This window comes from Micrasema longulum, unplaced genomic scaffold, assembly GCF_059751315.1.
Source record: "Micrasema longulum isolate JH-2025_06_02 unplaced genomic scaffold, ASM5975131v1 h1tg001765l, whole genome shotgun sequence".
Classification (NCBI taxonomy): domain Eukaryota; kingdom Metazoa; phylum Arthropoda; class Insecta; order Trichoptera; family Brachycentridae; genus Micrasema; species Micrasema longulum.
The window spans coordinates 144,153-155,552 of NW_028278940.1; the positions used below are offsets into that span (position 1 = coordinate 144,153).

An 11,400-nucleotide genomic window follows, 5' to 3' on the forward strand; every position below is an offset into this window, starting at 1 on the left:
ATTTTCTGTTCATGTTAACCTTCTTGAATAAAAAAAAAATAAAATAATAATCTAAATAATATCCTTTACGAAACATAAGTGTTCATCTTGGATACTATTAAATCACACTCATGTGACGTGGAACTTTTTTTCAGCTGTTCAAACCAACGGAAGATGAGGGTTGGGAGTACATCAACCCCTTAAAGAGTCGATTATTACAATCCAAATCTCCCGACTGCAACAACCATCAACGGGAGTCCAACCACCCCTCATCAGCCGCCCCCCCGAGGTAATGCTTCACAGCAGTGAATCTCTTCACCGCATATCATGAAACATTTGGACTGTGACACAAGCCATTCGACTTAGGAACAAATTGTGTCAAACCGCAACAAGACATTAGTGAATAATGGTGGACGATGCAATAATTAGTTCATTTTTTTTTTACATTTTTTATTACATTATTTTAGGTTTTAGATGTTGCGCTAGTTATTTATATTTTTACATTAGAACTGTGATGGAAAATTCTCATTTGTTGAACCATTTTTCGCCTATTGCTTCGGAAGATTTATTGATGAATAATACAGTAAAACCCCTTTTTTACGTTTTTCAAGGGAGGAACAAAAAATGTGTAAAACTGAGGAAAACGCTAAAGTGAGGAAATGAAAATTTGTATGGAAAAAATGAAATTTCATTAAAATATAATTATTGTACAAGACTATCCTAAATATACTGCAAAAAATTGTAAGAACTGTCATGATTGGAGATTATGCATGTTTACCAATAATTTCATTAAAAATATGTTGTATTTTTTTTAAGCAATACGTGTTTTTCAACGTGTTATTTTTTTTACAATTTTTTTCAAATTTTGTTTATATGGTATCACTTTTTTAGTATGGCACCACAAAATTTCAACTATCATTTACATCGCGGTCAAAATGTTTCACACTTTTATGATAACTGTTTAAACTATCTCCTTTTCACATTATGTTTATAACATCAAATAATATTTCTTTTGCCAAATTTTTTAACTTTCTGCATCGTAATTTATTGTAGTAAAGACATTATTCTTCCTAAACATGCGTCAACTGCATGTCACTATTTAGTAAAATGTCAAAATTAGACACTTACACAAAATGGTCAATTACACTGCACCTACTTTGAATTTTGTTTGAAACAATAATTTACACACTTTTTTGTTTTCCTCGATTTTATTCCCCATTATCGTCTAGGCTCGTCTTTTGACAGATCAAATGAGTTATGAAAAAATTTCATCGTCAAACTGGGGTTATGAAAAACGTAAAAAACCTCGATTGGGGGGAATATTTGAATGAGAATGTATGGAAAAAAATGGGACCTATATATTTCAGGGTAAAAGGCGGGAAAACGTAAAATCGAGGAACGTAAAAATGAGATTTTACTGTATTTTATTGATTTATTAATAATCTTTGCTGATTGACTGATTTGTAAATATGTCTGTATTTAATAATTTTATTCATTTTTAAATCACTGTTTTACCACTGGATTATTTATTTGCGTCTGTTTCTTTCAAATTAAATAACATAATAACTGGCATTAAAAAATACATTTTTAAGTTGGGTTAATCAATCTAAAACAACGAATAATGCAGTTGAGTACATAATTTTTTTTTTTATAATTCTCACAATATTTAAGAACATCGAAATCAAACTTTATTTGATCATTGCATCATCTACATAGTAGTCACGAATATTTACAAATATATTATTATATTTCAATATATTGAAATTTGTCTAATGATTTTTTTAAGTGTGGTTTTCAAGAAAAGGCCAAATTCAATAAATATTACGGGAAGTAGTGTTTCGAACCGTGTAATATTTTTGTTGAAATATATTGGTGGTTCAGCTTTTGAGAATTTAACAACTCCTACACGTTTTCTATTATGAATGAACTGAAATAAATATTATAGTTTCTGTTTTGTTACTAATATATACTAATTTAAGTTAGACTAAGGCGTCACAACAACAACATCAACAAATCTGCATAAATGCGTTTAATTCATTTTACGTACTTAAATACTGTTCACAACTCTATTGTATAGAGGATTTATACAATTTATTGTTAAATAATTTTTAAAATATTAACAAGATCCAATTTTCCCTGGATTGTATATCTCGGCCTATAGAATATTTAATACATCTATTAAATGTTTTTAAAGAAAGCATCATTAGTAAAAAAATATTTTAAAAGTTGTCTCCGGCTGTTTTTAAATTAAAAATTTGTGTGTACTTTTAGGTAGATTGTTATTTATATCATCATCATTCCCTTTTCACACCTAAGGTGCATAGGGCACTGGATTGGTACACGAACCGCAGCGTGTCTTGATAATTTTTGTTACATGAAGGTAAGATTATCAGTCTTACACTTTAGGTGCCAGTCCAGGGACTATGAAATATTTTTAGTGTAAAATCACCTTTCTGAATATATATTTTTGTCAGGGATCAAACCCGTTACAGACACAAGGCGGACATTTAAATAAGAATTTATAAGTAAATAACATTTGACATGTTATTTATATATTATATACCTACCTATGTATGAAAATTTTTTTTGTCCCGTGTTTTATTTTTATATAAAACAAAAAGAAGTATGTCTAATTTTTTGTGACTTCATGACTAATTTTGTAACGCGTCCACATCATAATGTAATGTAAGGTTCACAGCTTTGATTCCCGCCCGGTTCAACATTTGTTTTAATGGAATGAGCGCTGCCCTGGACTCGCCTTACATTCATGCAATAAATTAAGTGCTACAAATTATTATACTCAGTGCTCTATGCACAATTATCGAATTTAATGGAAGTTGAGAACATAAATTACTTTTTTTATATAGAACCTTAACTACTCTAAATACATTTCACTTTTTAAAGCTGCAAGTTGTTTTTGTTTATTTATATTTATAAGTAATTTTTAGCCATTTTGACGTGCATAATTGTTTGTGATATTTCACAACTTTTACAATTCTGCTCCCTTCGAGGAACACTGGGCTTACATATCTTTAAAGGCCATGTCTATGTTAAAAGGATTTTGGAATTTAATAAAGCAATAAGGCTTTTATTATTTTAGCACCACAACACCTTATCTGTGTTATTTATTATAATGCAGAACAACCAGGATGTATAATTTTTTTATTTTAAAATAAATATATTGCTTTGCAGTATGCATCATTTTAAAATATTTATTTATGATTATGCAGATTTTTTGTTTGAAAATATTTTTCTCAAAATATTCGTTATTATTTTGGATCTAAATAATACGCACCACAACATCGCAATAAATGTTGGCTCTCAAAGGTTAACATAAAGGCACAGATAGGTTTATTATCACAAGTAATCTATTTGTAAATGGAACAAAATTAATTCAATGTTGTTTACAATTGTCGACGTTATAATTTTTAATCACTTCCATCTTACTTACTTTTTACTTATTACTTTTTACTATTTTATCAACATTCCATTAGTATCTTATATAGTTTTCCCTCTAAATTTACTATGTAAACCTTTTCTTCTATGAATATTTCCTATTTTTACTCATTCCTTGTCTTCTCTCTGTAGTTTCATCTTCCAATCCTAAACTCGACTAAATGTAAACTAATCATCATGATCATTTAATATACATAATTATATACACGAATGTTACATAGAATTTATCAACCTTACTTTTGATCTAATTAACACCTTTCTCTGTACATTTCCACTAAATTTCTTCTCTAAAAATATTAAATTGTTTCTAACTAAAATAAAGCAAAGAAACAAAATCCATAATATTTCAATATGTAATGTTTTTGCAGATATACAAATTTGTGTCAACATATCACTGAAAGAATAAATATTCTGGAAACTGACAACACTCCTAAGTAATAAAGCGTAGAAAATGTAATGTACCGTAGCCGGGTTGTAGAAAGATATGCCAAAAATCGATAAAAATACAGTTAAGTATTTAGCGTTTCCACAAACTGTATGTACATAAGTTACATTTTTTAATTTAATATGTGTCGGAAATTGAAAGGTGCTTGTTAATGTTTTATTAAATTGCCAACTATAATAACAAACAACTGACAATTATGTTGTTTAACCGGTTACTTCAGCAAGTGGTTTATCTCATTAGGTTTAAAATTACTTATTATTTGAATTACGACTTAACATGTTTTCTTTTGTAATTCTATGGGTTGAAGTCGGTGATTTGATAATAAATAGGATTGTTTAATCATGTCGCAGACTTGACAAATAATAAATACATTGTCAGCAATATTTAAAATGCTTTGTAATACAATACTGTACGTGTACATATAAATGAAAAGCTAAAACTGCCTTTTTATAAATATGTAAATTAAATGTAGGTTCTTTTTGGTTCAATTGAATTAATATCAAAGAAGGCTGTATCTATATAGGACATTTTGGCAGTAGAAAATTTAAAACATAAACCTTTTATAATATATATCCATAGATCTGTGACGATCCCCTATAGTGAAAATATTCAACTACCTCACAGAGTGTATGGAACCTTGTGAACTACAGAATGACTTAGGAAATTTAATGATAGTCCTTTTCCAAATATGGGAACTGTATTAAATTACTTAATCAAATTTACTTTATTATTTTAATAACGATAATGCTCTATATATTTGTTTTTCATTTAACTTTAATTATGTTTGTTGCTATTTCTGCATATGAAACTGCTGTGTTCAAAACTAAAATGTATTTTCCTACTTGAATGAATGGGCTTGCCACCCATCCTTGAATCTACTAATTGTTTAGTTTATTTATTTTTTTAACTTTTCAATTTTATCAGAAATGAAATTTTTGTATGTAAGGACTTAGTATTGTTTCTTCTGCATGTAAATAAATTTCACAAAATATGTTGGCTTTAAGTACGTAATGTATCTAAATTTTCACAAAACAGTAAGCAAAATTTATAAAAAAACATGGTAAAAACTAAAATGTTATGTGTTCAACATTTGGTATTTGTACATTTGGCCAACTTGACTACTCCGCATTTTCTCTTCAATGAAAGAGTAGTGACATTGAAAAGGTGAACAAGTTTAAGTACCTCGACAGCATTCGAACAGAAACCTTCAACCCAGATATAGAAATTTAATGCAGAATTGAGGCAGCAAGAGCTGCTTTTAACATAATGAAATCCGTTTTCTGCAATGATAAACTAAACTTTAAAATAAGGCAAAGATTGGTTGAGTGTTATGTGTGGTCTGTATAGCTGTGAGACTTGAACTCTGAAGGTGAACAGGCTGGAGGCTTTTAAGATGTGGTCGCATCACAGAATGCTTAAAATATCTTGGACAGGCTTGATAACAAACTTAGAGGTCTTAAGTCGAGCTAGAACGAACAGAGAACTCTAAACCACCATAAAAGTTTGTTAAATTTCGTATCTGGGGCATTTAATGCATGGAGAAAGGTACCTTTTGCTTCATTTAGTTTTGAAGGGCAAGATTGAGGGTCAACAAGGGGCTGGAAGAAGACAGATGATGTCCTGGCTGCGTAATATACGAAACTGGACTGGCTTCAGGACTGTGGAGCAGATTTTTTGGGCAGCACAGGACAGAGACTTTCGCCAGAGTGATTTCCAACGTTGGGGATACCTGACAGGGCACTAAGAGAAGAAGATGTATTGAAGTTATTCTATTTAGGATTCAGTTTTTACAGAATAAATTTATAAAATTCGTTTTTTACACCTATTTTTAAGAAGGGCGACAGAGGCGATGTATTAAACTATCGCCCAATCTCTATTTTATCGGCATTACCAAAACTTTTTGAGTCACTTGTGTTGGAAGTTATCCATCCTGAATTATCTAAAGTGATATCAACTACCCAACATGGGTTTGTTCAAGGTAGGTCTACAATATCCAATTTATTAATTTACCAAAACTTTATTGTCAAAGGTATGGCAAGTGGATTCCAGATCGATTCCATCTACACCGACTTCAGTAAGGCTTTTGACAGAGTTTCTCATCAAATTCTTCTTGATAAGCTAAAGGCTATGGGGATTGCTGGTAATTTTTTAATCTGGATAGACAGCTATCTATCTGATCGAGTTCTTTGTGTTAAAATTAAAAGTATAGTATCTTCTTCATTTATTGCCAAGAGCGGTGTTCCACGGGGATCTCACTTGGGCCCTATTTTATTTCTCTTATTCATTAACAATATTGTTAATATATTCCACGATGTCAAAATTCTCCTATTTGCTGATGATCTCAAGATCTTCAGACTTATTCAAACTTCTTTTGACTGTTCAAAGAAATTAGGATAATCTTGAGGCCTGGTGCCCAAGAAATTCTCTTTTTCTAAACGTGGATAAGTGTCATGTAATGCGGTTTTCTCGAATCAAAAATCCATTGGTTTTTCAATATAGCATCAGTAATACGACATTAACTCTTGTAAAGAAAATAAATTATCTAGGTGTCATCTTTAATGATAAATTAACTTTTGTTCCCCATATGAGATGGTAAATAGAGCCACAAAAACCCTAGGCTTTGTTATCAGAACATCAAGACAGTTTTATTCTGTTGATGCATTAAAAATATTATACATGACCCTAGTAAGAAGCCAGTTAGAATACGCATCCTCAGTTAGGTCTCCTCATTATGTTACCCATATAAACAGTACGGAGAAGGTCCAACAGAAGTTTTTAACATTTATAAATTTCAAATTTAACATTCCAATTGAAGAGCTTAACCATAAATGTTCAATGAAGCAGTTGAAATTAATATGTATTAGTGATAGAAGGGAAATTTCAGATTTAGTGCTGCTTTTCAAGTTATTAAATAATGTTCTTCACAGTCCCGAACTTTTAAATTGTGTTAATTTTTATGTGAGACAGCGTGGGACGAGACAAAATACTTCTTTCGCTGTTGATTTGCATAGTTCAAACTATGCCAAATACTCACCTATTCCACGGTTCCACATGTTAGCAAACAAACATGGAAACTTAGATTAATTTAATTTATCTTTATACCAATTAAAATCATTACTTTTTAATCACTTCTTTTTTTAATTATAAAAATGTACTAAGTATTATACTTGTTTTACTGTTTATGCTATGATACATCGCCTCTGTTACTTCAATATTTTTTTATTCAAACCCTTTATTTAATTGTTAATTTGCTGCATACCTATGATAAAATTTCTTATTCGATTTTTCTTTATTATTTCCTTATTTTCTGCTGATTTTATTTCATGTATCTATATTTTTTATACTGTGTTCAGGTGTTTTGTTTTATTATAATTGTTTTTCAATATTATTTTATACTTTGTCAAAGGCGTAAGCCGTCGAAATAAATAAATATTAGCATGCTTTCAAAAATAGTTGTCAAAAATTTTTTTTTTGTTTAAAGCAAAATCAAAATGTATTTTTTCAAAGCTGAATGTAGAATTATAATATGTACATACATTATATAATATCAATCAAATTCTTCTAATAGCACATAATGAAAAAACGAATAAATATTTTTGCAAAACTCTATTAAATTAATGAAGTAAAGAGTGTAATTTTTATTTCATTTAAAAGAATTTGGGTTGAATTTAAATGTTATTGCATCCAGAGTTAGGAATCATTTTTTAATTTATTATTTTAGCTATTGAAATTTAAATGTTGTATAGTAAATAATATTTTGTCGTGATAATTTGGAAAAAATTATCTTCTGTTGCTAGTTACTGTGAAGAAATAAGAGCCTAATGGCAAGTGATATTCTCTTAAGATCGGCGTAATTATACTATTCATAATTATTATAGTTGCACTGTATTTGTCATGTTAATACATTTTAATAATGACACAATAAATAAACAAATATTATAATTATTCCTTGTCCTTTATTTCCCTAATTATTTAACAGACATAAGCCAACACGTTAATTTAAAAAAATAAGCGTAGCATGGTTTAACCTTACTACAATTGATTGCATACTGTTTGCATCATCTGGGCTAATACGATCATAGATGAAATTAGGCCGTCTTAAGGTATTATTATTAACTAGTAGGAAACTTAATTAATTAACTGCGAATTTTACATGACAGAATATTCTCTCATGTAATTGTCCCTATGAGCCTCAGTTTATTAGGATCTCAGGCACCGAGAAACATCGTTCCTTTGGGCCTCACAATTTATCTTTTGCAGTTCGGAGCAATCCAAATGTAGTCAAGAAGAATCTGTCACTCATATAAATGCTACCAAACTGCACAAAATTTACGGATATATTAAATATCTACGCAAAAAGTTTGGTTAGTCAGCAATTGAAATTGAATAGTGAAGAGCCTGTAATTGAATACTGAAGAGTCACCAAATGTTACACGCTAGTATATCGTCACTGGCAATATACACTATTCATAGCCATCTTTTTAAGCAGATTGGGACTTGTTTATTTTTAAAAATGTACTTAAGCTTGCCAAAAGTTGTCCAACTTAGCCCTATTCTTTTTAGCTACTCCGTTGTCTGGTTATCTTTACCAAGTTTGACTTTGTGTTCTGATTTTATGTATTCATTAACCACTTCGATTTTATTTTTGTAAATGAAAATGTCTTTCCTTGTTGCACTCGTAATGTTTGTTTTATTCATGTTAATTTCCAAACCAATCCTTTTTGAAGGCTCATGTAGTTCCATAATCATTTTGCCTAGTTCATCCATCTCTTTACTTATGACCACTTTGTCATCTGTGAATCTGAGGAAATGCCCGGATGGTAAAACAAAAAATGAAATTGACTTCATGTTGGCAGATAACAGAAAATATTGTAAAGACATATCGGTTTTTAATAACTTTGACACAGGCAGCAATCATTAGGGCACAGTCTAGAATAAATTCAAGAATTCAAAAATAAAAATCGTAGAAAGAAAAGTACATCGAATTCCTAAATTAGAAGTACTAGCTACTAGTGAGAAATCAGAACTCCATTTGGGATACACTGGACAGTAAATTAGATGATGAAAATGAACTCAAAGGAACAGAAATTAACTAATTAAATGAGAAAGTAACCACAAGTATTCACACATCCCTAAAAAATATTTCATTTAGTTCTTTTATGTTGTCAGAAAACAAAAAAATTACTAAATAGTCCTTTTAAATTAATGGAAGAAATTAAAACACTTGATGGAGACTCAGATCAATAAAAAGTACTAATCAAAGAAATAAGAATGGATATCAGAACATAATATACAAACCTCATCTTACAAATAATAGAAAACATTAAGGTAATTGAATCATGTGGTAAATAAAATTAACAAAAACCAAAGACTCGTATAGAAAATTAGTGAAAGACAAGAAAAATTTTACACAGAATTTTATACATCGAATATTTATTTATAGCATCTTAAGAACCAAAATAAACTTTTCATAACATTACAATTTTTTACCAAAATTTCTCAACATTTTTTTTCTAATTCATTTGGATTATTTCAATGCTTTCTATTTCTTTAATTTCTTCAGGTAACTCATTGTACAGCTTCAATACCTAATACAATGAATTTTGAGACTTTGTTTTCTCCTCATTGGTAATCATATCTTTTAAAATATGACCCATGGCATGCAAGAAGAGGTGTGTATAATGAACGTAGGATTTAAAGAATTGTCTGAAACTTGATAAATGTTTAGAAGTGGACAGAGAAGAGGAAAAGTACCCGATGATTGACAAAATGCAGGATCAAATTATTATTTTTTTAAAAAGATAGTAAAAATCACAAAAATTTTTGACCTATCAGTCCTTTATAAATTGTTTAAAAAGTTCTGACCAACCGATTAATACAAAAACTTGATTCCTACCAACTACCAACCTGTAGAACAAGCAGGATTTTGCAAAGGGTTTGAGACTCGAGACCATAATCCGATCAATTAGACTGCTTATAGAAAAGTCAATGTCATGTAACATTTAGCTTTTATAGAATATCGAAAAGCATTTGACTCAGTTGAAAAATAGGAGCACTCCAAAATGTCAAAATTGATTCTAAATTCATAAGACTAACAAAACTGATAAAATGAAAATAGATGAAGTTGTTAGAGAAGAGGACACAATATCACTAAAGCTTTATACACTAGTCTTGGAGGATGTATTTTAAACCCTGAATTAGAAGAATAGGGGTGTAAAAATCAGTGGCGTGTATTTGACTCACATTGGTACATAAAGTAAAAAATATTATTTTGAGATTAGCTGGTATTTTAAATAAATTCTTGATACAAAGTAGTTTAACTTGGATTGAATATATGTAGGTACTTAAATTGTTTTTTTTTCTCAGTAAATACTTTGGTAATTAGCAATGTTTGTCAAAGCTTTTGTAGACAAGGAGAGGATTTCACCCCCTAAGGAGTTATTAAGATGAACATATTACAACTAGAAATAATTTAGTCAGATAAGTCTCACCCGTATCAATAAAGGTTTTGGCTCATTTACTTCACAAAAATCAACAGATGGAAGAATTTAAGAAACATGGATGTATAAACATAGCCAGAATGATAAATGCCTAAAATATATTACCTTCTCTAAAAATCTTTTCCATTTCAGTTGTAATAGGTAAACTTTGGTCATTCTTTCCTTCTACTTATATTTTGTTTTCTCGACACATTAATAATGAAAAACTAATATCATTTCTCTGTTATAGTATATAATTTTTCTGTTCTTAAAATAAATATTAAAAAATTATTTGATTACTGAGTACATGAAAATAACATTTTTATATGTATTTATTTGATCTGTAATATATTTTCTTTACTAACTTTGTATACTATGTGGATATCTGTTATTAGTTTTGAGTTTATACACTATATCTGTTTGTTTACTATAAATATGTATGTAGAACTGTTGATTTCCCAAATAAAATAAAATAGTTTATTTTTTTTTACATGGGAGGGAGTTGCTTTATAATTTACCTTGCTTATATTATACAAGGTCTATATATAAAAATGTTATGGTTGCGTTAAATTCTGTTATAGTTGCGGTAATGCTGTGCAGAATGAATTCTTAGATTGAAAATGTGTACCAATACATATGCTACCTTGATACTTAAGATCTTTGTAAACAAAATAATATCATACATACCTTAGTAGATACCTTAGCTGTGCACTTTTCTTATAAATTATTACAAACAATAAACTAATTCTATGCAATAAACAATGGCAACAATCATTTGCTCTGGCAGAATTTAATTTTTATGGCAAGCTTGAAGTGATAAAAAGGACAAATGGGAAGGATATATAAATATTTAAAACACTAACATAAAACACAAAACGTAAATTTATTTATTAATACCAAAAAATGGAATTGCATGTGAAAATAGATTTTTTTACATTACAGAAATGCTGCTGAAAAAAATTAAATAATCGATGATAACAAAAACAAAGGAAATTATTCTTATTTTGAACATTTCATTTTCCATTTTTTAAAAAACCTTTG

The 11,400-nt window shown here is 29.2% G+C and overlaps 1 protein-coding gene across 4 annotated transcripts in view; it reads left to right on the forward strand.

Annotated features, from left to right (window-relative positions):
- LOC148274064 (oxysterol-binding protein-related protein 9) overlaps positions 1 to 1,327 on the forward strand; it is a 94,028-nt gene extending 92,701 nt beyond the window's left edge. For all 4 annotated transcript variants that reach the window (XM_088237683.1, XM_088237684.1, XM_088237686.1 and 1 more), the window contains one exon: positions 135 to 1,327. In XM_088237683.1, coding sequence (XP_088093809.1) covers positions 135 to 272 — 138 coding nt within the window. In that variant the 3' untranslated portion in view covers positions 273 to 1,327. The remainder of the gene's footprint in view (positions 1 to 134) is intronic.
- The last annotated feature ends 10,073 nt before the right edge of the window (positions 1,328 to 11,400 follow it).